Here is a 27965-nt window from a genome sequence, read left to right on the forward strand (position 1 = left end):
GCCCAAAGCAACAAGCAAACCCTAGCTGGGGAGTCTGATTGTTGGTGATCAACCCACCTTTGATTGGCCCCTTACCCTTGGAGTTGGAAGGCTTGGTGATGAAATTTGTTTGTAGGCCCCCACCTTGGCCGCTCCAATTGATTCCATGCACAAATTAAAGGTCACCTGCCCATTTTTTATTTTATTTTATTTTTCAAATAAGAAGCCATCATCATCTGGCCTTAACCTCCTTCAGCAATTCTGCAACTGGGTCTTCTTCTCTGTAATCAAATTCAAAGGAGGAGAAGTTGTTGTCTAGCTTCAAGGTTTTATGAGAGTTGGGTTTATTTTCTTTAGTATTGTTAGATCATGGGTATTCCTTCAAAATCTTTCTTTCTATCCCTTGATTTGAATGGTGATATCACAGAAAGAAGGGACTCCTTCTGGTGCAAAGTTTTTGAAGTGAGAGCCATGAGAAGAAGGCAGGAGAGGAAATTCAAGCACAGGATGAAGAAGATCTGTGGAGGCCATGGATGGAGCACAAGACCCAGAAGAAGTTTGATGAAGAGAACAAGGCGAATGAAGGGGATGGAGAGAAAAGTTAGAACCCTAAGGAAACTTGTCCCAAATGGAAAGTCCAGAGGCTTGGGAGAGCTTTTTGAGGAGACTGCTGATTACATATTGTTTTTACAAATGCAGGTGAAGGTTCTGCAGGCTCTGGTTAAGGTGTCGACTGATTCTAATTTCTAACCAGTGATTGAGATTCATTCATTTGTAGAGATTGATATTCTATTCTTTCTTTTATTTATTTTTTTCATTTCAATCATTTTAGAACCAGATTTGTTGTATTCTATTTCTATCTTATCTATGATTTGAAGAGAAACAAGCTTTGTTGTCATGTACCCATTTGAAGTTGTAAATGGAATTTTCTTCTCTTTTATTATTGTTCAATTCTAGGCTTCTAGTAGGAATGGCTTAAGCTTTCCATTTACCAATACAATAAATCCAGTGGTTTGATGCCAATATGGGATCAAGTGGATCATCATGATGCATACCTTCCCTGAACCCTCCTTAAATTGCCGATGGCGATGGTTGAGAATCTGGATTTCTTCCTCATAGAATCTTTCCAATGTTGCAGCCGTACATTGGGAACATCTTCCATATACTTGTATGTTTTCATTCATAGGGAGATGTTCTCAATGCATGTCTGCAAATGCCGTGAGATGGGTGTGAAGAGGAAACCTGAACTCCATCCATGACCATGAGTGAGGAAAAAATTAAGGTGGGCCTGGGCCAAAAGCAGTAATGGGTTGAAACTTGGACTTCACCCAAGCTATGCCTAACTTGACAAAATCATGGTTTTAAATGGGTTGGGCTGGTTTATATTTTTTGGGTTTTAAGATGGGCTTGGACTTGCAAAATAATTTGGGCTTGATCTAAACTTTTTGGGCTTACGGTAAGACCCTAGCAAGCCCAACCTTCAACTGAACCCGGTCAAATCCAATTTGAGCCTGACCAAACCGCTTAGCTTAGGTGCAATATTTACTATATAATATAATGACTATATTTGCTCTGGCCTCACGTCCAGACGACTATCTCAAGATTTTGTCAGTCACTCACATCCACGTGCTACCCAACTAATCACTGGGTTGGGGTTGGAATTGGATTGAGCCTAAACCCGACTCAACCCGTCCGAGTTGGACCAACAAAAACGGGTACTATGCCACTCCTTTCTTCCTTCGAGGCGTAGACCGGAGAGTTTCAGAGTTCAGTTCTAACTTCTAAGAATGGAAGAGTGCAGTGTATTCTCCTCCTTTCTGTCTCGAATGACTTCTTCATCATCATCCTCTGTGGTTTTGGAACGGAGGGGCATTCCAGGAACTGCATTCGTGGAGGATGTTCAAGCATATCTCACACAATCAGGCTTGGATTTGAACTCTTCCCCCTGCATTTCTTCATGAAAGGTCAGGCTTTTTAATTTACTCATGTGTCCGTGATCTTAATCGGCCATTATGTCTTGAGAAGTTCAGTTCAGATTCTGAGTTTCCAGCTTCTACCTACGATTTTGTTGGAGGTTTTCATGATTAGTCGTGTTGTGGTGGTTTTGGATGAATGGACAATTTGATGATTTTGTGATCATCTATGTATTACAGCACTTTGATTTCTCTTAACCTTGATTAATGGATTGATATGGACGCGCAGAAAATAGTAAAAACTTTTCTTTTTGTCGCATCGAATATGCTTTTTGCGTTTATATATAGTTCCTTCTGTTATTGGTGATTAATATTGGAGTCATAGACATGGGGGTCGAAGCACATCCGGTCAACTAATTGAGTCATTAAATAGTCTCTTACCAGGTTAAGTGAATAGCATTTTCTTATACGCAGTAATCAAACAACCATTACCTCGAACTCGGTAGCCACGTACCAAAAGCAAAAGAAAGAAAAGAATTTGGACACAATTTCTTCCCAAATTGTTACTTCTTGATTGTTGGAAAGTTCAGTTTCTTCTTTTCTTCGTTGAATATCATTCCATTTCCAAACTCTGATTACTTTCCTTTTTTTCTCAAGTTAGTTACTGATCTTCAACCTTTAAAGTTGTTTACTCCTAGATGCTGATCTAGCATCGCAGTCCCAGATTTGACACCTATAAATTCTCTAAGTTCCTTCTGCAGGGGAAACAATGGTTACTTTAATGTACAGTTCTATTTAGTGAATTAGGCCTTCTGAGCCTCCTGATGGCTGCTTCTAATTAACAAATTCCTATCCTTATTAAGAATACATTCTCCCACCTAACCACAAGCGGATTGCAAGGTCCCAGCCTAGAAACTCAAAAGGAACTTCCATGACTGAACTGTAGAGAAACCTAAAATGAGAGAATATGGCTCTTCATTGGACCGAACTTTTTGTCCTTTTAAGCAGTGAATCTTACCATATTTTGTTGGATTTCACTGAATTAATAATATGTATGGTAATTTTGTCCAATGTTTAAATGTGCAAGAAGCATGAAATGGGGCACCAAAACCTTTAGATTTGTGAGGTATAAGCCTTGAGGTGTAAGGATTAAAATGAAATTAAAATGTTAGAGGTGCATGTTTTCTACATGAAGACCACATTAATGAAATGTTGATAAAGTAAACAAGAACCATGGGAATGTTATGAGCTTTAGAGAAAGCAATTGCATTTAGAAACCATTTAATAACTAGAAAAAAAAGATTTAAACGTAAAGCAATACCTCTTTAAAATGTTAGAGCATAGGTACTATTACAAATACATACATAACACACACACACACATAGGCATCTCAAGGTAAAACTTGCAATCCAAATTACTTTATAATGTTGATACTTCCTTCTTTTCATGCACAGATGACCATCTCAAAATTTTAGTCCACTTTCCACTCTCGTCTCTTCTCTTGCTTTCTTTCTCTGCTCACATGCATTTGCACATGCTACTCAACCAGAGCTCCTTTCCACTGCCACTTTTTTCCCCTGTTTCAAATCCAAAAACCAAAAACAGAAAGAGAATAAAGGAAGATATAATATTAAGATGACAAGCATAAGAATGTGAGTTTTTTCTGAGAAGACCTACTTTGTACAAAAACTTTCGAAGGTTAGGTCCATATCTAGTCCACCCCTCCCATGAGCTTAAATAGCTAGGACCAACATTGGTTAATGGCCCAGTATAGGATGGTATAACTTCATGTACATGATGAGTTTTAAAGCCAAAATAAATAAATAGATAAGCATTACCTGGGTAAAAATGGTCTACAGCCCACTATCTCCTGCCTCTGAATGGTCTACAGCCATTCATCATTTCATCCACAATGCCTTTGAATTTTCTTGATTAGGTTTTAATTAGTAGCAGAGAAGGCAGAAAGGTTATCATTCTTGCATCCCTTCTTAAATACCTTAGGTTGTCTTTCTCTATGAATTTGTGGTTTCTGAAACATCTGGTGGAATATACTCAAATCATTAGTTGGGTATATGGCTCATTTCAGGGCCTTGTAAGCTTAGCCTTCCCATTAGAGAGGCAAGATCCTTATCCATGAGATTGAACTCTTTCTCCTATCTCCCTATCCATGAGGTTCGGATCTTGGAATTCTAATGTATTTTTTATCATTGTAATTCGTATTTGATCTTATTACTGATCCAAAAAAATCAAATTAACAAGGTGAGGTAATGACCCTTTTCTCATGTTGATTTGCTCTATTGTCTAAGAGCTGAAAATTATGGGAGAAGAGGTTCAGTGTTCAAAACACATGACCCATATTGAGTTGTTCATTTGGTGCTTAATATGGAAAAGGGACCAGCTTTAATGAATGCAAAGTTTTGTGTAATGCATTCAAGAGTTTGACTTACTGCTGTTCTCATTTTATATCTTATAAAGAAATTCATTGAACTAATTCTAGAGGGAATAACGTCCCAAAGTATGTAAGTTAGAATTTGAGCAATCTATTAACACCTTGATACGTTATTGGTCAGAAAAAAAAATGATTCATTTTGGACTTATTTGTTGCCTAATTTGTATTGATCTTTTATTCATGCTCAGCAGAGGGATTTCAGGTACTTTATCTTCTTGGTCTAGTTTACTGATGTTCAAACTTATCAATCTCACACCCATAGCACAAAACTCAAATGACCTGACTTAACTTTGTACTTGTTGGGTTTGATAAGAAACATATAATTTTTTTTTTTTTGGTGAATAAGAAACATATAATTGAACCTGATAGTAGCTTCTTGGTATTTTTGAGTCAACTTGGAAGAATTGATAAACTGATTTGGGAAATGGTTGTTTTTTGTCACATTTTGTTGTAGCTTTAAGTTGGAAGATAAAATAGTAAATAGTTTTAATTTTCAACTTTTTTTCAATATTTTGTTGCTTAAACAGACAAATTAAATCAACTTTTGTTTATATTTTCTTGTTAGACTTTAAATTTGATGCCAAAATTGGCTTTCAGTTGCATGTTGGATTAAATTAGAAAATCCTCTTCTCTCAAGTGGTATTCATTCTATTGAAGCTTAACAAGTAGAGATCTCCATTTTTATGTTAAACATTAAATAAAAGTTCTTGATGCTCAAGTTGAATGATATCATTCCATTTTTCAAATACATAGTTACTGCTTGGTTTCCCTGTGAGTTTCTTTTATAACTTGCATTGTTCTCTCCGCTCTCATAGTGCTGTCGAAACTCACTTTTTTGCTTCTTGTGTGTACTAGGCAAAGGTACCTGACGTAGGGAAGTGCTTAGATAGCAATCTGAAAAGGGTACCGGTGAGGCTTGTTTTTCATAATTGTATTTATGTTTTCCTGCTGGATTGTCATTACATTTTGATACTTCTATCTAATATATTCTCCTAAATTTCATGTCTACCTAAGGTTTTCATATTTTTTCTTATTATATCTTTTCCTTTTGTTGGGAGGGATCTCTTGACATCTATATTGATGGTTTTTAGTTATGTGTTGAATATGTTACTTCGATTATGACACAACAGTTGAGGGGAATCTTTCATCCAAAATATTTCACTATAAAATCTTGCATTTTGAGACAAAGTTTTTTTTTTGATAAAAATTAACATTTTTATTAATGATCAAAAGGAAAACCTGAAGTACCCAAGAAGGTATCAGGATCAATACAAGAAAACAGCAAAAACTGACCATACAAGAAAATACTCATATAGACACCCCTGTTACAGCAGAGCCCCAGGACCTGGCATACCCCAGTCAGAACCTTGTCTAGATACTCCTGTTCTGGCCAAAGAATCAGCTAGGGAATTATCCGATCTGGGAGCCCACTTGAATGAGCAGTTCAAATTTCTACCCAGGAAATATGCTTCCCTAACCAAAAATCTGAATCTCCATGGAAGGTCAGGTCCTCTTCATAATTTAGCCAAATAATAATCACCTTACAGTCCCCTTCAATTAGTATGTACCACCAGTTCTGTGACTTAAGCAGCTTAAGGCTTTGAAGCTGGGTCATCAACTCTTCTGTCAAAGAGTTACAGATATCAATCCAACCTGAGAAGCTCAGCATGATGTTTCCACCTTGGTACCTTACGACACCTCCCACACCAGACTCAACAGGATAGCTGGCCTAAAGAGCACCTGTCAAAATCAAATTTGAGCCTGCCTGCTTCAGAATGTTGATAAATAGCTTCTCTTAGCGGTCTACATTCAGATTTGGGAACCTGATAAGCCTGGTATAATCAGTTAAAAATTACTTTTTATTTGTTTAGCTTTTTTGCATTTATTTGTACTTGTATAAGGTTGTTTTGTTTTCAATTAATTATTGCAATATTTACATAGGTAGAAATTTACTAAAACATACGTTATACCTACCAAGTTCTTAATCCCTTTTACTGAGCTAGTTAAAGTGTAACTCATCTTGCCCTTGTCTGATTCTGAAACACATCCCTGCATCCATGTATGATTGCTCAAGGTGCATATGTTCAGTTCAAGAATGTTTAACCATTAATAAGTTATCTATTTTATTAAAAAAAAAAAGAAACAGATTGGGTTATGGATCCAACACCAAGCACAAATATGTAGTAAGAAAATGTTTTTTTTTTTTTTTTTTTTGAAAAGGTAAGGTAATCAGTGTTTTAAAAGGCGTGGGAGGCGTGCCTCCAGGCGAGGTGCTCCCAAAATGCCCCGAGGCGTGTATGCCAGAGGCGCACCTTTTTTCATGAGGTATGCTAGAGGCATATGCCTCATGTGCCTCATGCACATCTTTTATAAAAAGACAAAAAAAAAGGAAAAAGAAAAAAAAAAGGAAAGGAAAGGAAAGGAAAAGAAAGGGAAGGGAAGGGAAAGGAAAAGAAAGAGAAGAAAAAAAGAGAAAAGGAAAGAAAAGAAAAGGAAAGGGAAGGGAAAAAAAGATAAGGGGAAACAAAGTGGTTTGCCCCCTGCCCCTTCAGCTGGCGAGCCCAGACCCTCCGCCCCCTTTTCGATGCAGCCCAATTTGTTTTTTTGAGTCCCTAGGAATCCAAGCTAATTTTGCATTTAAACAGTCCAAGGAGTCCCTAGCCTCTGCCAAGTAGTGGTTCAGTCTCCAAGGTCCCCCCTTCCTTATCCCTTAACCATTTTATGGTATTTGCTGAGTCACCTGCAATGATTAAGTTCTGGATTCCCAAATTTTTTATTATTCTGATTCCTATGAGAGCTGCCATCACTTCAGCCTTTGTGGAATCAGCCAGTCCGATTGAACGTACCGCATATGTTACCCCTTTCATCCCTTACTATGCCTCCAATTCCAGCTAAGCCAGGATTTTTTTTTTTGATAGATAAAATATCATATTTCCATTAAATCAGAAAGAAATTACATAATCAGTCCCTTGGGAAGGCACGAGATGTCGCCTCTCCAAACATGAAGCACATAAAATCTTAAAAAACAGAATCTAAAGCAAAATGTTCATGTGTACTAAAACAAAATTACAGCTCAGCCCAAAATAGTGTTTCCCGAGTTGTGCCTTGTTTTGCCAAGCTATTAGCGAAGGCATTAGCTGATCTCCTCACCCACTGTACACTAACAGTCATATTCCTTGCATAGTTGTCAAGGTGACGCCTAGGCGACTAGGCGGTTTTACAGTGTTGCCTCGCCCAAACGCCTATAGTTTTGTATACTAGGTGACCGCCCAGAGACTTAGGCAGGTACCTAGGCGACTAGGCGAGCACCTAAACACAAGGCAGGCGCCTAAATAAAGTTAAGAAATTTTTTTTTTCATATTTATTATTCTAATATTTTTATTGGCTATTATGTTGTTTTAAAATACAACTGGTTACATGTTAACATTTTATTATTAAGCCACACTAATAGAATACATCTTATTTTCATTTCTTTAGTTCATTTGTTGTCTTGAAAGGGTTTTTGCTCGACTGAAGAGGGAGGAGAACCGAAGGCTTCTAGTTCCAGCTCCATCTCCAGCCCAACTTCGAGCTTCAGTTGGTAAGCTGCTGCTGCTTCTTCTTCTTCTTCTTCCAGTCAGCTTCAGTGTTTTTTTTTTTTTCTTTTTCCAAAAAAACAGGGGCTCCACCCCTATACTTCTTCTTCCAGCCCAGATTCAATGCTTTTTTTTTTTCGAAAAAACAGGGCCTCCGCCCCTATTCTCTTCCCTTCTTCTTCTTCTTCTTAAATATATTGTAGTATAAATATAGATTTTATATTTATAGATTTCATGCCTAGGCGCCTGGGCACCCCATGCTTGCCTAACTTCGCCTAGTCGCCTTGACAACTATGGTTCCTTGTCAACCATTTGTATTTCTTTAGCTCATTCTTGTAACCCCACAACGATCTCCGGGTTATTTATCCACTCCACCACTACCTTAGAGTCCCCTTCAATCAGCAACTGCTCCACACCCAATTCTTTTGCAAGGAGGACCCCTTGCATAGCAGCTAGCAATTCTGCCCTAACAGAATTTTCAATGCTCAATGGGCCAGAGTATAGAAGGATAACCTCTCCAGCCTCATTTTTCAAGACACCTTCCATCCCAGAGGGCCCTGGGTTGCCTTGGTTACTCCCATCAGAATTCAGCTTTAGAAAACCTTGAGGGGGGGGGGCAGTTTGTACAGACCCTTTCCTTTGAGAATGAACAACTTGCTACTACTAACCAGTTCCTCCATAAATCATTAAAGGAAAATTGGTGAAACAGTTCCATAGTCTTTAACCACTGTATTGCCCCATTCAAAATGCAGTCTTTTAGGGCCTGGCTGCTCCTCTCCTTCTCTTGGAAGATTCTAGCATTCCTTTCTTCCCGAACTGCCCATATCAAAGCAGCTCTCACACACCTCTACATTCTTCTTCCTCTTTTATGGGGCCAAGAGAGAGTAAATGGGTTAAACGACATGCTTACTTCTGATGGCATCTCCCACCTGCACCCAAACAAAGAGAAAAGCAAAACTAAAGCTCTGTAGTGACACTACAAGATAAAAATAAATGGTAACAGTCCTCACCATGTGATCTGCAAAGAGTACACCAGTTAGGTGAGATACAAAGAAAGGGTCTTCTCTTTTGTAGGTTATCCATAGTGTTAACTTTCCTGTGACACACTTCCCAACATAAAGCCATAACCTTAGGGGGAACTGACCTACACCAAACTTATTTGAAAGGGAAAACCTGTTGAGAGGGCGAGTTGCAAAGTGACTTATAAAAGGAACCATAGGAAAAAAAACCCCTTTTTGATGAGGGGCCCAAATCCTCTTATTTGGCTTTAAGGGGTCCAACCAAATCTTTTCAAGGAGACAAAGCAAATTAGACAAACACTGGATTTCCTCATCCCTTAACCCTCTACGAAAACCAAAATCCCAATTCAAGGCTGACGGGTTTAACACAAAAGGAAGGAATTTTGAAATCACCTCATTTTTATACAAAGAAACAAAGAACAAGGATGGAAAGAGGTCTTTAAGAGGAGCATCCCCTGCCTAAGTGTCTTCCCAAAACCAAACAGAATTACCAGAGCCTACACCATACCTGACATAACTAATGAATTGTGGGAGGAGTTTGTGAATTGCCTTCGATGGAGTTGCTAGATTAGCCCTCCTTGCTGCACCAACATCCCATCCATTTTCTTCATACCCATGAATACTCTTCACACTTCATGCTAAAGCCTCTCTCACTCCAAAGGCCACCTCCACAACCACTTCCCTAGGCGGTATCCTAAAGACAGAGAGGTAATAGGTAGGTAGATTCGTGAGGGTGGCTTTTATCAAGGTGATCCTTCCACCCAATGAGATATAATTCTTTTTCCACAAAGCTAACCTCTTTTCGAATCTCTATTACTGGAGTCCAAAACCTACTCTCCCTAGGATTTGCCCTTAACGGAAGCCCTAGATAGGACATAGGCCAAGAGGATACAGTACACTCAAGACAACTTGCAATATCCTCAATTTCCTCAATCTCCTCAATCTCCAAGTTGACCCTCGCTATGCAGCACTTTTCTAAGTTGATTTTCAAAAGGGAGATTTCTTCAAAAGTTTTAATCAACTCCTTCAGGTTTTCCACCTTCTCACTATAGCCCCTATCATAGAAAATCATCAAGTCATCTGCAAACAAAAGATGGGTAACTGGAATTTGGTTTCTGCCTATTCTCCATCCCTTTATGATCTCTTCCCTATCGGCTCTAATGATAATACGACTAAGAACATCGGCTCCAAGTTAAAGAGGAAAGGTGATAGAGGATCCCCTTGTCTTAAACCCCTACTGGCTAGAAAAAAATCCCTTACCATCCCATTTACAAGGATGGAATAATGATAGCTGCTAACACATCTGTTAACAGGTGTATTATATGTACTGTACAGCTTAGTACCCGCAGTGGTATTTTTTGTAATTCTGTAGACATATTATTATGTACGGCCAGAATAGTATAAATAGAAAGCTTCACTCGACTGAAGCTAAGTTTTGTTGAGGCCTTAACTCAGTTGCCTCTTATTCTTCTTCCTCTTCTTCTTCTTTTCTTCTTCTTTTCTCCTTCTTCTTTTCTTCTTCTTCTTGGTCTCCTGCTCAACATGGTATCAGAGCAGGTCCGTCCAGGCCTAGAAAACAACTAGCTGAGGTCTCTCTCCACTGCTGTGAAGGAGCTATAGTACTGATGCTTGAAGACAAGGAAGAGGAAGCTTTTCTAGTGCTGCGGTTAGTCTCCACTGCTGAGTAGGGCTCTGCTACAAGTATGCTGATTGTTTAACTTTCTAGCACAGAAAAAGGGTTCGGCTACATGTATTTTTTGTTGGTAACTAGGTTGCTTCGGCTAAGAGGACTGTAGAAATCCATCCCAGATGTTCGAAGGAAGGCTCTGACCTGAAGGGAAGTTCGAGTTCATGACTGTACTGCCTATTGCTGGTACTGAACCTTTTTTTTTCCCTGTTTATGGCTTCTTGCACGACTGTTAATGTCCCAGAATCTGAGTAGGGACTGTTCTCCTTCCTCTGATTGTATGTTGCCTTAGTCTACTCTCTAAGGGGCTGTTGATGAACCCTAGAACTTGAGTGACTGTTCAGCTGCCCTGGAAAGTGGATATCAGCCAATTAGGTGTGGTGAATCACCACTTGTATTGTTGTTCCTACTGTTTTTTTTTTTTTTTTGGGGGGGGGCTGAGAAGCTGTATCAAAGTTGTGAACTGTAGGTCATTCAGACCTGGTTACACTGCATGTGCAGTTTGTATATTGTTCTGTGGACTCCTACACAGTGTAGGTCATAAACCCTAGTACTGCATCTGCAGTGTTTGTGCTTGGTTCTTTGTGAGGCCGAAATTCAGCAAGTGTCTAGTTGTGGACTGTTGCAGCTTTGTAAGACTGTGCTTTGTTTTTGTGTATTTCTAAATTGAGAATCATGAGTAGTGAAGATTCAATTACATCTGGAATCTCCACAATGCTGAATGGAATGAGTGGGAACAGTGACCTATCCTTCCCTATGGCTGTTGTTCCTCTTGACGGGTTAAACTACCTAGAGTGGTCAAGGGGGATCAAGCTATACATAACTGCAAGGGGAAAAGTAGGCTACATAAATGGAAGAATCAAAGAACCACCTTCTGGAAATACAGAACATGATAGATGGGATCAGGAGAACAGTATGGTTATGTCATGGCTTTTGATCTCCATGCAACCGCAAATAAGGAAGAACTTCATGTGGGCTGAAACTACAAATGAGATCTGGGATCAGGCAAAGTCCACATATTCTGAACTTCGACACTATGCCAAAATTTATCAACTGCAAGCAGCTTCATCTACTTGTAAACAGGGGGAGAGGAGTTTATTAGTTTATTACTCTGACCTGACAACTGTTTGGAAGGAGCTGGACCATTACCAGAATATTGAGTGGAAGTGTGAGGAAGATGCAAAATTGTATAAGAAACTTGTCTCACAGCAAAGGGTGTTTGCCTTTTTACATGGTCTCAATCCTATCTATGAACCCATTAGAGTACAAATTCTAAGTTCTAAGGATCTTCCTTCAATTCAGGAGGTTTATGCACTTGTCCAGTCTGAAGAGAGCAGAAGGAACTTGATGAACAGCACCGGAGGGGATGCAATTGTGTTGGCGGCAAAGGGGGGTCCCTCTACTAGTGGTGGACCTTCTTTCAAGAGAGGGGATCTCCAGAAGAAAGTAGAAGATAAGGAAAAATTGTGGTGCACTAATTGTCAGAAGCCCCGGCACACCAAAGATACTTGTTGGGATCTCTATGGGAAACCGAAGTGGGCTCAGGATTTACCTAAGAAGCAAGGCTCAGATGGTATTAGAAGACCCGGGCAGCAAGGTACCAAGAAACACCACATGGCCAATATGGTTACTCGGGAGAATCAGCCCTCCACCTCCACTGTGACTCAACCACCACATGGCCAACATAACTACTCTGGATCCGACCCAAGGGAGGATATTGTCAACTCCTTCCGTGACCATTTGGAGCTCTATGGTAAAACAATTCGCCAGATGGATGCTCCTCCCACCACCTCTTTTGCATCCACATCAGGTAATCCTGCCACAACTTTCCATGTTGCTTCTCACGACCTTGACTCTCCATGGATCATTGATTCTGGAGCGTCAAAACACATGACTGGTATGTCCTCTTTCTTCCAAACTCATCACCCTCTTTCCGGAAGAGATAAAGTGAGACTAGCTGATGGATCATACTCTCCCATAGCTGGTCAAGGAACTCTCTCTCTTCCCCTTGGCCTTACTCTTTCTAATGTTCTTCATGTTCCAAAATTTCCTATGAATTTGTTTTCAGTCAGTAGTGTTACAAATTCCTTAAACTATTCCGTGACTTTTTTCCCTTCCTATTGTGTGATTCAGGATCTGGCCTCGGGGAGGACGATTGGTAGGGGTCGTATGGTTGATGGACTCTATATGCTGGAGAATACGGCTGGCCTTCTTGTTACAGAGTCTATGAGTCAGTTCAGAAAGAGTAAAATGTATTTATGGCATTGTCGTTTGGGTCACTTGTCTTTTGAGTCGTTGAAAGTTGTTTTCCCAGAACTGTGTAAGTCCGTGTCTGTTTCCAATTTTTCTTGTCAAACATGTCAGTTAAGCAAGCATTGTAGAACTCAATTTCCTCAAAGAAATAGTAAATCTGAGTTTCCTTTTCACATTGTGCATTCGGATGTGTGGGGCCCTGTTACTTTACCTTCTGAGAGTGGCTACAAGTACTTTATTACCTTCATTGACGATTATTCCAGATACACTTGGATATATCCAATGCAAACCCGTGAGGAAGTACCAAAAATTGTCCAAGATTTTCAGCAGATGGTCTTCACCCAATTTCAGACCGAAATTCAAATATTTCAATCAGACAATGCAAAAGAATTTTTTCATAGTGACCTCATGGAGTTCTTTGCTTCACATGGCTCACTTCACCGGAGCTCTTGTATCTGCACGCCACAACAAAATGGTGTGGCTGAACGGAAGAACCGTCACCTTCTTGAAGTGGCACGGGGTTTACTACTCCACATGAATGTTCCCAAACGTTTTTGGCTTGAGGCCATCCTTTGTTCTACATACCTCATTAACCGAATGCCCTCTCGTTGGTTAGAGTACAAAGCTCCACATCAGCTTCTCTTTCCTAAGGCCCCTCTTCTTTCTATTCTTCCTTGTGTTTTTGGTTGTCGGTGCTTTGTCCAAAACCTATCCCCCACCCGGGGAAAATTGGACTCTCGTGCTATCCCGTGCATATTTCTTGGCTACTCATTCTCTCAGAAAGGGTATCGTTGCTTTGATCCTATTTCACGGAAATTCTATGTCTCCATGGATGTTACCTTCTTTGAGGATGAGCCCTTCTTTCCTGTTTCTCCTCAGGGGGAGTGTAGGTATGAGGAGAAACTGGTTCAACTTCCTCCTCTCCCTACTCCTTCTCCTTCTCCCCTTTCTCCCTCTGATCCTCCACCTTTCCGTGTTTTTTCTCATCGTCGTAAAGGCCAATCAGGTTCAAGAGCTGAGGAGAATCCAGAAGCCGTACCTCAAATGCCATCAAATTCCTTGGGGGAAGATCATACTCACTTAGGTAACTTGACTCCTAACCTCCCTGTTGCTAATGATCTTGACCTTCCCATTGCCCACAGGAAAGGGGTTAGGTCGTACACCACCAAACACCCCATTTCCAACTTTGTTTCCTATGAGAACATCTCACCTTCATTTCGTGCTTTTCTTACCTCCATTGACAGTATCCCTATTGCCAAGAATGTGGCAGAAGCTCTCTCAGTTCCAGAATGGATGAAGGCCATGAAGGAAGAGATTGATGTTGTTCATAAGAATGGCACATGGGAACTTGTTGATCTCCTTAAGGGAAAGGATCCAGTTGGATGTAAATGGGTGTTCACTGTTAAGCATGGGGCTGATGGAACCGTGGAGAGGTATAAAGCTCGTTTAGTGGCAAAGGGTTTCACTCAAGTATATGGGGTTGATTATGCAAAAACCTTTGCTCCTGTTGCCAAAATGAACTCTATTAGAGTCCTTTTCTCTCTTGCTGCCAATCTGAATTGGGATCTACATTAGCTCGACATCAAGAATGCCTTCTTGAATGGTGACCTTGAAGAGGAAGTTTATATGGTTCAACCCCCTGGTTTTTTGGCTCAAGGAAGTGAACAAAAGGTGTGTAAGTTGAAGAAGTCTTTATATGGGCTGAAGCAATCACCAAGGGCTTGGTTCAACAGATTTCATACTGCAGTTCAGGAGAGGGGATACAAGCAATGTCAGTCAGATCACACACTGTTTGTAAAAAGAGTAGAAGGTAAAATGGCTGCCCTAATAGTATACGTGGATGACATAATTGTTACTGGTAACTGGAAGGATGAAATTCAAAGTTTGAAGGGCTTCCTTGCCACTCAGTTTGAGGTGAAAGATCTAGGACCCACCAAATACTTCCTTGGGATTGAGGTTGCCCGATCAAAAAGGGGTATCTTCATCTCACAAAAGAAATATGTCCTAGATTTGCTCAAGGACACGGGAAAGATTGGGGTTAAACCAACTGACTCTCCCATTGATCCCAACCATAAGTTAAGTGACAGTCAAGGTGAACCACTTAAGGATGTGAAGCAATTTCAGAGGCTTGTAGGGAGATTGTTGTACCTCTCTATGACTCGTCCAGACATAGCATATGCTGTTGGTGTCCTCAGTCAGTTCATGCATGCACCTAGGTTCACCCATCTTGAAGCAGCGGAGAGAGTACTACGGTATCTTAAGAAGTTCCCGGGTGCTGGTTTATTATTCCAGAAACATGGACACTTGAGGGTTGAAATTTACATAAATGCGGATTGGGCTGGATCTCAAAGTGACAGAAGGTCTACTAGTGGTTACTGCACCTTTGTAGGAGGGAACCTTGTTACTTGGAGGAGTAAGAAGCAAACCGTGGTAGCTAGATTCAGTGCTGAAGCTAAGTACCATGCAATGGCACACGGAGTAGCCGAAGGTATGTGGATAAAGAATCTATTGGGAGAGTTGGGTTTTCCAGTTGGTAAACCCATGACTCTACTCTGTGACAACAAGGCATCTATTAGTATCGCTGCCAACCCGGTACTACATGATAGAACAAAGCACATTGAAGTTGACAAGCATTTTATCAGAGAGAAAATCATCACAGGCAAAGTATGCACTCCATACATCAGCTCTGAAGACCAACTTGCAGACTTATTTACAAAAGGGCTAAACCATTCCAGACATCAAGGTCTCTGTGACAAGTTGGGCATGATTGATATCTATGCCCCAACTTGAGGGGGAGTGTTAACAAGTGTATTATATGTACTGTACACAGGCTTAGTACCCGCAGGAGTATTTTTCGTAATTCTGTAGACATATTGTTATGTACGGCCAGAATAGTATAAATAGAAAGCTTCACTCGACTGAAGCTAAGTTTTGTTGAGGCCTTAACTCGGTTGCCTCTTATTCTTCTTCTTCTTCCTCTTCTCCTTCTTCTTTTCTTCTTCTTTTCTCCTTCTTTTCTTCTTCTTCTTGGTCTCCTGCTCAACAACATCCAACCATCCAACTACACCACCTTTCCCCAAACCCACACTTCCTCAAAACCTCCATTAGAAATTTCCAGTCCACCAAATCATAATCTTTCTCAAGGTCTAGCTTACAAACAAAGCCTCTTTGCTTGGATCTCTTCATCTCCTCCACACATTCATTTGCAATCAAAATATGATCAACTATTTGTCATCCTCGAATGAAAGCTCCTTGTGCCTGACTAATGATGGAGGGGAGGGCTTCTTTAGTCCTCAAAGAAAGAATCTTGGCCAGAATTTTATAAATACTTGTCACCAATCTAATGGGCCTGAAGTCTTTAGGATGGATTGCACCATATTTCTTAGGGATTAGCGCCAAAAAAGTAGCATTAATGCCTCGAATAACTAAGTACTTATCTGCAAACTCCTTAAAGACATCACACAAATCATCTTTAATGACCTCCCAACAATTGAATCCATCTAGATCTGGAGCTTTCGGTCTATCCATTAGGAACACCACCTGTTTAGACCTCCCAACAATCTTGGTACTTATCTGCAAATTCCTTTCCAGCCACCTGTTTTTCTCTTCATCCAGTCTTGGCCAATCTGTCCCTTCTGTTTCTCTCCTCTCATTAATGGGTTTATTATAAATCGATTTAAAGTGGTCCATAAACTTCCTAGCAATCTCCTCCTGATTAGTGAACACCACCCCTCCAATCTCTAGCTTAGACACAAAATTCTTTCTCCTCCTCCCTTTAGCCACATCTTGAAAAAACTTAGTATTTCCATCACCTTCCTTAATCCACTTGTGCCTTGATTTTTGCCTCCAGCTTATTTCCTCTTTTAGAAGTACCTCTTCTATGTCCTTTTTCAATTGTTTCCTCTCTTCTCTCTCGTTCTCAGGCAAACCATTTTGAGATTCTTTCTCATCCAGCTCTTTATCCTAGAAGATAGACTCACTTTGTGTTCCTCAATTCTTCCAAATTGATCCCTATTCTACTCTTTTATTTTGGATCTTAGCCTCTGCAATTTCTTGTGAAGCCTTACCTCTTTCCACTTTGTTCTCCTCAGTTCCTCATTCCACCAAATCTTTACTTTGTTCACAAAGTCCGGGTGGATAAGCCACATGTTCTCGAACCTAAACGGTCTAGGTCCACTAATGAAATCCTTCAAACCTATTCTTTTGGGACAATGATCCGAGGTTTCCCTAGGCAAAGCTCTAGACACCAAGTTTCCCCAATAGTTTTCCCATGCTAAGTTAAAGATAAACCTATCCAACTTTGACCACAAAGGGGTTTCCTGTAGATTAGACCATGTGAATCTAGCTTGTAAAAGTGGAATTTCCTTCAACTCACAATCCACAATAAAGCTATTAAATCTCTGCATACTAGTTGTGATGGACTGTTGGGGGTTACTAGTTTCTTCAGAAAATCTTATGACACTGAAGTCCCCTCCCAAACACCATGGGCCTTCCCACAAACCCTGAATTGCATATAACTCATCCCACATGTCATTTCTTTCCCCGTAGTTAATAGGACCATTGATGTTGGTTAAAATCCAAGTGAAACCATCCGCCACATTCTTGAATTTGATGGACACTAAAAACCGACCTATCAACTCTTCCACTGCTTCTACTACATCATCTTTCCAGAGTGTAACAATCCCCTCCTGAGGTCTTGGGGCAGAACTCCAACTTACTCCTCTAGACCTCCATACACTTCTCACCGATCTTCTGTCCAATTCTGGCAATTTTGTTTCTTGCAAAAGCACAATGTCAGGCTTTTCCCTTCTCAGTAGATCCTTAATTACCTTCCTTTTGCTTGCACTCCCCAAACCTCTTACATTCCAGCTTATTATTCTCATAGTCACCGATCTTAGAATACCCCTAATCCATAGGCCACAACTCCTTACCTCGCACCCTTCCTCCTATCTCCTCTACCACTAAACTCTAAATCCCTTTCAATATCAAAAATTAATCTTTCAACCTCAGACGTTTTCTTCTTTTTCTTACTCTTTTTTTCCTCATTTTTCTCAGTAATCATTTCCGCCTCTCCTCTGCCAGCCCTTGCACCCATTTGATCCCTCTCATCGATGGGATCCACAGATAAAGACTGGAAACCTCCTGTATCAGCATCAGCCCCTCCCTTACCATCATCCCCCATCATCTCACAGTGACTGTCCCCATAACCTTCCTTTTGTCTGAGTATCTCAAGCTCCATGCAAATCAAACCCCAGATTCTATCTGCCACCTCATCCTTCCCTTCAATACCGCCTTCCCAAACTCTCCCACCCCCTTCCCCCTCCATTCTTTCCTTTGATGCACCTTCTACATGGGAAGCGGGTACATCTGTTTCAGGCAAAACACACTGATTAGTAACCAAAATCGAATTGACAATGATACCTGGGTGGACAAGGAGAGCACAAAGATTGCTAGGAATGGGTTGTTGGCCAACTACGCTAGGTTCTGGTATCATTCCCCTACAAGGTGACTTCTGCAGAGTGGTCATGGTAAGGCAAACACCATTGTCTTGCCTACCTTCTTGAAAACCCAAACCCTATTCTAGCCTTCAAGGATTTCCAAAAGCACTTCCGTCGAAGTTTAGGGTCACCACTCCACTGAGAAAATATGGTTGTCTCAAGGTTATTTGATGAGGGTGAGGAAGAAGCAGAAAGGGGTGAGCATCTCTATTGAGGTCATTGACTGAGAGTCCTTTGAACAGATCTGAATTGACAGTTCAGAGGTTGCGAAGGTAAGAAATGTCTGAAATTAACTCTTCAAGGGTCCTGAATTTATTGTCAAAGAGGCGTTTATTTCTTTCATCCCGAACTCCCCACATAACTGCATGTAGCACAGATTGCCAATAAACTTTACCCCTTTTACTTAAGCCTATGCTTTGCCACTGATGCAAGAAGTCCAGAATGAGCTCTGATATAACCCAGCTGTATCCTGCCATTCTCAAAATATGAAGCCAAATGTTTTGGGTGAACTTACAGTGAAGGAGGATGTGATCTGTTGATTCACCTTCACTGAAACATAAAATGCAAAAATGAGGAGAGATAGGCAGTCTTCCCAAATACTTCTTCTATGGTCCAGATAAATGGAGCTGTCAAAATAATGGAAGTTTAAAAGTTCTGGGTTGTAAGTTTTAAAAACAAGGGGGAGTTCTGAATGAAATTATTTTTCAATTTGTACTAGCCCTTCTGAACCCTTGTTTTGGTTTGTTTTTTTTTTTATCAGTCCTTGTTTTGGTTTGTTTGTTGCTAATTAATTTCTTTTTTTTAACAAAAAAAGTGACCTCAACTATTATGACTGTTTCTATGTAAGAAGAGAGCAAAACTTGTGAGAGGGTCCCCACCGTTGATGAGGTTTTCAGTGACTGTAGCCTCAGTTCCATCTGAGGCTCTGGGTGATCGATCTGTGTTTCTTATAAATGGCAACCAGAATAGCAGGCTCTGTGAAGCAGGGATCAGTTGTTCCCTTCTACCCTATTATTGATAATAGTTCTTGTTTGGTGGCACAAAGACCCACTACTGGTGGTCCATTGGTGGTGCCATGGTGGTCCAAGTAGAGAGCAGAAGGGTGGAGAAGGATGGCAGTGCAGTGACAGACAATTTCTAGTGTTTGAATCCTCAGGAAATCATTGATGAATGGTGGAATCCTGTTTGGACATGACTAATCTGGACCCTAAGGAGAAAAAAGACATTGATGCATCTTTTGGTGAGAATGTGATGCCAACAAGGGTATATAGTACATACACAGTTTCCAGTGAGATTTGGCATAAAGGAGAGAGTAGTATGGTGGGAATTAAACTGAAGAATGAGGCTTTAATTCAATGGTTGCTGAGGAAAAGAAAGAAATGCACAGCTTGATGAAACCTTTGAGCTAGGCTAACAAGTTCTTACTGGTAAATTGGTGGATAAATCAGTGAAAGTGACCAAACCTTGGGGATTTGTTTTCTTGTTTGGGGGAGGGGGGTTGGAGGGGTGGAGAAGTTGCTCATTCTATGTCAAACAGTTCAGAAAATAAAGAGAGGAAGACTGGTGGCTGCAAAGGAGTTGTGAACTTATGATATAGGGTTAGGAATGCTTCCATGTTATCACCTCAGGCAATCAGGCCATATCCAAAGATGTCAAACCCTTAGAATTGGTGTCAGCTTTTGTTACACATTCTCAACTTCTATTTTCGTTTCCATCAGTTAGGTATTCCATTACTAGTGTTTTATATGTGCCAGGTAAATATTAGGTACCATTTATTTCTATTTGGTAGATGAGATAACTGGCTCCATTTGTTAGTGTTGAAGTTTGACCTGCCATAGAATTCTGTCTTGTTCGTTGACTGTAGAGTAAAGTAGACAGCAAGAAGTAGGAGAGGAAAGAAGAAAAGAGAGAAGAGAGAAAGGCTGGTTCGAATTAGGGAAAAAAGTTAATCCCTTGATTCGGCCAGACCTGTTATTATATTATTAACTTATTGGAAAAGACTTGAGTGCCCTTCTTTAAGTAAGAGGCACTCGAACTAATATAACAGTACACATCAGCATTCTCAACAAGTACAGAGACTGAAATACCCCTTCACTAACACCACTAACACTCCCCTTCAAGCTGGTGAGTATATATCATATAATCCCAGCTTGTTACATATGTAGTCCACTCTCCCCCGACTCAAGCCTTTTGTAAACAAGTCTGCCCACTGGTTTCCCATACTAACATATGCAGTTTCTATCACCCCATTCAGCACCTTCTCTCTCACAAAATGACAGTCAACTTCGATGTGCTTGGTTCTTTCATGAAACACTGGATTGGAAGAGATATGAACCGCTGCCTGATTGTCACAATAGAGCTTCATTGGAGTACTGATGTCATATCCTATCTCCTGTAGAAGGTTCCTCAGCCACACTAGTTCACAAGCAGTACGTGCCATGGCCCTATATTCTGCTTCTGCACTGCTTCTTGCCACAATTGTTTGCTTCTTACTTTTCCATGTTACCAGGTTACCCCCCAGAAAGGTGCAATAGCCTGTGGTAGATCGTCTATCAGACATAGAACCTGCCCAATCAGCATCGGTATATCCTTCTACTACCAGTTTTCCACCACTTCTGTACAGCAAACCACGACCAGGAGCTCCTTTCAGATACCTCACAATCCTTAGCACTGCATTCCAATGTGGGACCAAAGGTTTCTGCATGAACTGACTCACCACACTAACCGCAAATGAAATATCTGGCCGAGTAATGGTTAGATAGTTTAGTTTGCCTACAAGTCGTCGGTATCTGCCAGGCTCTTCAAACACTTCACCTATATCACTGCTCAGCCTCGTATTTGTTTCCGTAAGTGTCTCAGCCGGTTTAGTACCCAACAATCCTGTTTCTTCCAGTAAATCAAGCACATATTTCCTCTGGCACAAATTAATGCCATGCTTAGATCTTGCTACCTCTATGCCCAAAAAGTATTTCAACTTGCCAAGGTCCTTTGTCTGAAAGTGTTCCTGTAGGAATGCCTTCAATCTGTCAATGCCCATTTTATCATTCCTAGTCACAATGATATCATCCACATACACCACCAATATTATTTTACCTGCCGAAGAGTCAAGACTGAAGACAGAGTGATCAACTTGGCACTGTTTCATACCAAACTTCTTGACCACCTCACTGAACCTACCAAACCATGCTCGAGGGGACTGTTTAAGTCCATAAATAGCCTTCTTAAGTCTGCATACCTTACCATCCTCCCCCTGAGCAACAAACCCGGGTGGTTGCTCCATGTAGACCTCCTCGAGCAAATCCCCATGCAAAAAGGCATTTTTGATATCGAGCTGATGGAGAGGCCAACCAGACATAGCTGCAAGAGAGATGACGACACGAACTGACCCTATCTTAGAAACCGGGGAGAACGTCTCCGTGTAGTCAATGCCATAGGTTTGGGAGTACCCTTTGGCAACCAGCCGCGCCTTCAGGCGCTCAACACGACCATCTGGCAAGTACTTAACACTATACACCCACTTACAACCGACAGCCTGCTTCCTAGGAGGAAGAGCGGTGAGATCCCAAGTGTGATTATGATGCAAAGCAGAGAGCTCTTCTTCCATAGCACGGCACCACTCTGGAGAGGTAAGGGCTTCCTGGACATCCTTAGGAACAACCACGGAGGATAACAAAGATATGAACTGGCGATGGGAAGCGGAGAGGTGGGTAAGTGAAACAAAATTGGAAATAGGGTGAAGGGTGCAAGTACGCTTACCTTTCTGTAAGGCAACAGGAAGATCTAGGTCGGAGGCTGGTGTCGGAGCTGGAGCTGGATCTATTGACGGTGATGAAGCTGGAGGAGCTGCAGCCGGTACACGTGGGCGATGTGTATACACGTGACGGATGGGTGGACGGTCAACCAATGGTGGCACCGGAGGCAAGGACGTAGGCATGACTGGAACCAGAGGAGGTGAATCAGCCACAGGAAGAGGAAGAGGAGGTGGTGATGTGGGGGAAGCAGCAGCACCGGACCCCACTAAGAACGGAGTAGACTCGAAGAATGTAACATCAGCACATACCAAGGAACGACGAGAACTAGGATGATAACACTTGTACCCTTTCTGAGTTCGGGAATAACCAAGGAAGATACACTTCACGGAACGTGCATCTAACTTGTTAGTCCCGGGACTCAGATTATGAACGAAGCGGACACAACCAAATACCCGAGGAGAAAGCGGAAACGGAGACATGTTGGGGAATAAGACACTAAAAGGAGAATGACCATCAAGGATAGACGTGGGCATCCGATTAATTAAGAAACAAGAGGTGAGCATTGCATCGCTCCAAAAAGTTTTGGGAACATTCATGTGGTGCATGAGGGAGCGTGCCGTTTCTACAAGATGGCGGTTCTTTCTCTCAGCAACCCCATTTTGTTGCGGAGTATAGGTACATGAAGTTTGGTGTATAATGCCATGTTGATCCAAGTATTCTCGAAAAGATGAAGACAAGTATTCACGACCATTATCAGAACGGAAAATTTTGATGTGAACACCAAATTGATTGCGGATCTCAGCATAAAATTTCTGGAAGATGGAAAATAATTCACTTCTTTCTTTCATTAAATAGAGCCACGTCATTCTTGAACAGTCATCAACAAAAATAACAAAATATCGGTATCCATTATATGACATCACTTTATAAGGACCCCAAACATCTGAATGAATTAAAGAAAAAAGACTCGACACACGGTTATCGACCCTAGAACGAAAGGGAACACGATGGTGTTTCCCAAATTGACAAGACTCACAATCTAAAACAGAAAGTTGACTCAATGAAGGGACTAAGGACTACAACACTTTCAGCGAAGGATGACCAAATCTACAGTGCCACTGGAGAGGAGAAATGGATGACTGAAGAGCCGTTGACGTTCGTCCACCACCATCAAGATAATACAGTCCACCGGCTTCATGCCCTCCACCAATCTTCATCCCCGTCTTGAGATCCTGAAAAACACACATAGAAGGGTAAAAAGTGATGGAGCACTTAAGGGACTTGGTCAGCTTACTAACAGACATAAGATTAAATGGAAGCTTAGGTACATATAAAACAGAGGATAGGGATACAGGGTCTAGGTCAACATTACCAACACCACAGATAGATGACGTGGAGCCATTAGCAAGGGTAACAGATTGTGATGTTGAGCAATGAGTGAGAGATGAAAACACACCTGGAGTTCCCGTCATGTGATCGGAGGCTCCAGAGTCAATAATCCAGGGGTTGGGTGTGGATGCCAAACAAGCCATACCTGAGTGTGCAAAGGAAGTTGTGTTCTGCTGCGACTTGGATTGAACAAACCTCTCATACTCATCACGAGGAACACTCACCATCTCCTTGCCTGGACCATCTGAGGGAGTAGAAGGCATCGGATCAGCTGACCGTTTCTCCTGTGTAGAGCTGAAACTGGTGTCACTAGTCATGGCATGGTTGGCCCACGTCGAGGGAGGACCATGTAAGTCATAGCAGTAGTTAATGGTATGTCCATCCAAACCACAGTGAGTACACTTCCGTGGACCCAAGCCACGTCCTCTACCACGAGCTCCCCCTGAATCTCTGCCTCCAGTACGACCACCACCACGGATATGTGTAGATCCACCACTACCACTCCTGCCAGGCTGGGTTCCTCGAGTCCCACTTCTGCCACCTCGGCCTCTTGACACTGCAAATGCTGATTTATCGGAGACATTAGAGTCCATAGATCCAATGGAAGCCCTCCGAAGACGAGCAAACACCTCCTCTAAAGATGGAAGAGCAGATCCCCCTAGTATCTGGGCTCGTACAGGTTCATACTCAGACTTCAGCCCCACCAGAAACCGTGTCACATCAAGCTGCTCTCGCTGTTGCTGTTGAACTTTGACATCTGAAGTGAGAGGATGATAAACATTTAACTCATTACGGATATTCCTCACATTGGCATAGTACTCCTCAAGGCTCTGATTTCCCTGTTGCAGATTGAAGTATTCCTGATACAGTTGATATACTCTAGTGGTATTATCCTGACCTGAATACAGTTTCTTAGCATGATCCCACACCTCTTTGGCTGTGTCAAGAAACATGAAGTTCACACTGATTTTGGGTTCCATACTGTTCCACAACCATGTAATGATCTGTGCATCTTCCTGTTCCCAGTCTTCATACTCCTGAGAATTAGCGGGGGGTTTCTCCTCTCTTATATGCTTCACTTTCTTCTTCGCCTTCAGAAAAACCTCTACAGACTTGGCCCAAGGGACATAATTCTCTCCATTCAGTTTAATGGAGGTCATTTGGACATTCAGGTAGTCAGTAGATATCATGACACTAGGTTTACTATCACTGTTATCTGCCATTGCCGAACTCCCTTAATTCTGAGCACTGAATTAGGAGCACTACACACTGCACACTACACACAGACACTTCACCGAAATCTGCACACTGATTTCAACAGCTGAGAACTGCAACACCACAAACCCTACTCACCGAAATCTGTACACTGATTTTAGCAGTATTAAATGCTGAAAACTACAACACCACAACCCCTACTCACCGAGGTCTACACACTGATTTCAGCGATATCAAAAGCTGAAAACCACACTTGTAACACCACCAACATTAATCCACAACTATAGGAAGCTTCACCATTCAGTAGACACTATTGCCATTCGAATCACACACAAAACAGAATAAACCCTAGCATAAACCCTAGCATACTGCAATCTGAAAACCCATCATGCGAACTGTACTACACCTCTCATGTATTCCAAAAAAAATATATATAAAAAAAAACTTTACCTCATCGCCTGAAGGCCAACCATACGAAGGGCTGAGACACCACTGCACCACACGTACCAGCCCTAACTAGGGCTTAGAAACCACAACAACCAATCACCAACGACACAATCGGAGGCATAGAGACCTCCTAGGGAAGAGGGCGATCACTCCTTTTCAGCCCTTTTCCCAGTCTCCAACTCACAACTGAGAACCCCAAGTGAAACCCTAATTCGAATGCGCAGAAGGCAGAATTCTAGCAAGTCTGATTTGGTGAACCTAGCTCTGATACCATGTTGAAGTTTGACCTGCCATAGAATTCTGTCTTGTTCGTTGACTGTAGAGTAAAGTAGACAGCAAGAAGTAGGAGAGGAAAGAAGAAAAGAGAGAAGAGAGAAAGGCTGGTTCGAATTAGGGAAAAAAGTTAATCCCTTGATTCGGCCAGACCTGTTATTATATTATTAACTTATTGGAAAAGACTTGAGTGCCCTTCTTTAAGTAAGAGGCACTCGAACTAATATAACAGTACACATCAGCATTCTCAACAAGTACAGAGACTGAAATACCCCTTCACTAACACCACTAACAGTTAGCACCGCATGTTTTCTGTGCATTAGGCATCATCTATTTTATCAAAAAAAAGATCTTTTCTTATTTATTACCAAAAGAATTTTATGAAGTATTCTTGTAAGGCTTCCTGGTGAAACCACCTCATACTTCATGAAAGTTGAAACTGATCTAATTATGACCCTTTAAATGTCTAGCCTTACCTGATTGGATGAGTGGTCCTAGCGTCTCTTGGTATCCTTGTTGTCCTTACTGGCAATGATAGTACCTCTTGGATCAAATGAAACAGCCAGAAACTCAAGAGGTTCGCCTTTGGAAGCATCAGCAATAACCAAAGTGTCACTCCTTCCTGATGTAGCCAAGTATCCCAATTTTTATCCGTTCTTGTTTCAGCATCCTGTATTAGAGTGACCTTAGTGCACTAGGCACCAGATATGGCACATAAAAGAGTTCATTCTGTTTCTTAACACTGGCGTCTACCCTACTATTACATATTATGTCTATTCTTTGGTAAAGACTACTACATGTTATGTCATGTATTAAGTTTTCAAATTTTTGCTTTTCTTGGACTGATGTATGAAGGTGCTGGTTGCTGATTTTGAATTATCTCTACGTTCTTGAATCAAGGAAACAGACACACAGACTGTCTGTGGTTGGGAGGAAATGTCATGCTTGAGTACTCATGTCAAGAGGTCTTCTAGTTGTAACTGGAAAGATTGTTGGCATTTATTTCCCTCCTACAGGGAAGCAAGTCTAATCTAAAATGATAATTTCTGCAGGCTACTGCTTTTTTTGCAAAAGAATCTAGAAAATGCTAAACCCAGCATGCAAGTACTTGTTGCTGACCTGCAGTTCCCAAGGGACCAAGTAACAATAATTCAGGTGCATCTATTGTTAACTGACCTGATAATCTTTTTTAATTTCGTCTGTAAGCTACACAGGTAGGTGTTTATTTCCTTTTTTCATTTTTGGCTCTTGGCTAGTTAATTTCCATTGATCAGGTTACAGTTGCTCGTGTGTATAATTGGGATGTTCATCGGTGCAGACTCAAACAAACTCCTACTGCTGTGAAAGACTCCTGAAGGTTATTATTTTACTAGAACAGGTAAACCTGGCTTTTCTGTTTTGTTCTGTTCGATAACTCATATTTTCTTTATTTTTTTCTTTATTTGGAGTTAACATTTATCTCTCTCTTCACAGAATTCATTAGTATATCCATAAAATGGGATCTCTTGCTTTGTTTGGTCCAAAGTTATGCTGGATTGATATATACTGCAAACAAAAATCAGTTTTGATATATCAATTTGGGCCAGAAGTAGACTTGAACGTACTTGAAGTATTGAATTTAATGATTGTGTGACCTGTAAATATTTGATTGAATCGAAGAGCTAATTAAGTATTTGATTTTCAATGAAGCTAGTACAAATTGGACAAACTAGGAGAACTCCCTTTCTAAGTTTGAAATCTACTTTCAGTGGAGAGAATGGTGGGACCAGATGCAGTTTCAGCGTGAAAGCAATTTGTCTTCCTCATTGCAATTTGCACTCAATAAAGTGGCATTGTCAGCATCGTCGACATGGGATGATATCGATACCATTTCTATCAGAAGAATTGCAAATATTTAATTTCCTATGTATGAGTCATGGGATCTTTTGTATTCAGTCACCCTGTTTCATGGCTGGGTCAACTGATTAAATCGAATAATCTTTAATTCTTTATTTACAAAGAAACAAAAAAACTGTATTCCCAACTCCCAAGCTGCAAGTTACTGCCTCACAGTTTTGTCTGTCTGCATTTGATGAGTTCCCCTAGTACAGAGGCCAACACTTGAGGGGGAGGGTCCGTTTGGTTCACAGTTGGAATGGGAATTGGAATCAGAATCAGAATCAAAATCTTTTGGAATCAGAATCGGAATCGTCATAGTCTGTTTGGTTCAGACAGGAATGGGATTTCATTCCCAAAGGGCAGGGAATGACCATTCTCTTAAATGGAGAAATGCTATTCTAGCAGGAATGAGAATGGGATTTAGGTTTAGTTCAACCAAACAGTTGAAATCGGAATAATCCATTCCGGTTCCGATTCCAGACCCCTATTCTTGCGAATCAAGCGGGGCCTAAATGTTTTGCAATGCCAAGAGTCAGTTAATTGGAATCAGAATGATCTATTATTCTTCCTGTCTGTTTGGTTTAGGTGGAAATCGGAATTGGAATGAATAGATTTCCATTCCCAAAAGAGGGGGAGGG

At 41.1% G+C, this 27965-nt stretch overlaps 1 protein-coding gene across 23 annotated transcripts; it reads left to right on the forward strand.

Annotated features, from left to right (window-relative positions):
• The first annotated feature begins 54 nt into the window (after positions 1–54).
• On the forward strand, positions 55–27486 carry LOC104605039 (uncharacterized). Of its 23 annotated transcripts, XR_016085928.1 has the most exons (7): positions 1705–1943; positions 5197–5250; positions 7819–7921; positions 26305–26414; positions 26502–26604; positions 26768–26827; positions 27139–27486. XR_016085928.1 is itself a non-coding variant. In XM_088904413.1 (6 exons), exons 3-6 carry the CDS (start codon positions 26386–26388, stop codon positions 27345–27347), a joined length of 342 nt encoding a protein of 113 aa, XP_088760539.1. In that variant the 5' UTR covers positions 56–5250; positions 7819–7921; positions 26305–26385; the 3' UTR covers positions 27348–27486. The 23 variants fall into 23 exon arrangements, 1 of the variants encoding a protein (XP_088760539.1); XR_016085936.1 differs by having other exon boundaries at positions 55–5250; positions 26706–26827; XR_016085935.1 differs by having other exon boundaries at positions 55–5250; positions 26724–26827.
• The last annotated feature ends 479 nt before the right edge of the window (positions 27487–27965 follow it).

This window comes from Nelumbo nucifera, chromosome 4, assembly GCF_055504915.1.
Source record: "Nelumbo nucifera cultivar China Antique chromosome 4, China Antique-T2T, whole genome shotgun sequence".
Taxonomy (NCBI): Eukaryota; Viridiplantae; Streptophyta; class Magnoliopsida; order Proteales; family Nelumbonaceae; genus Nelumbo; species Nelumbo nucifera.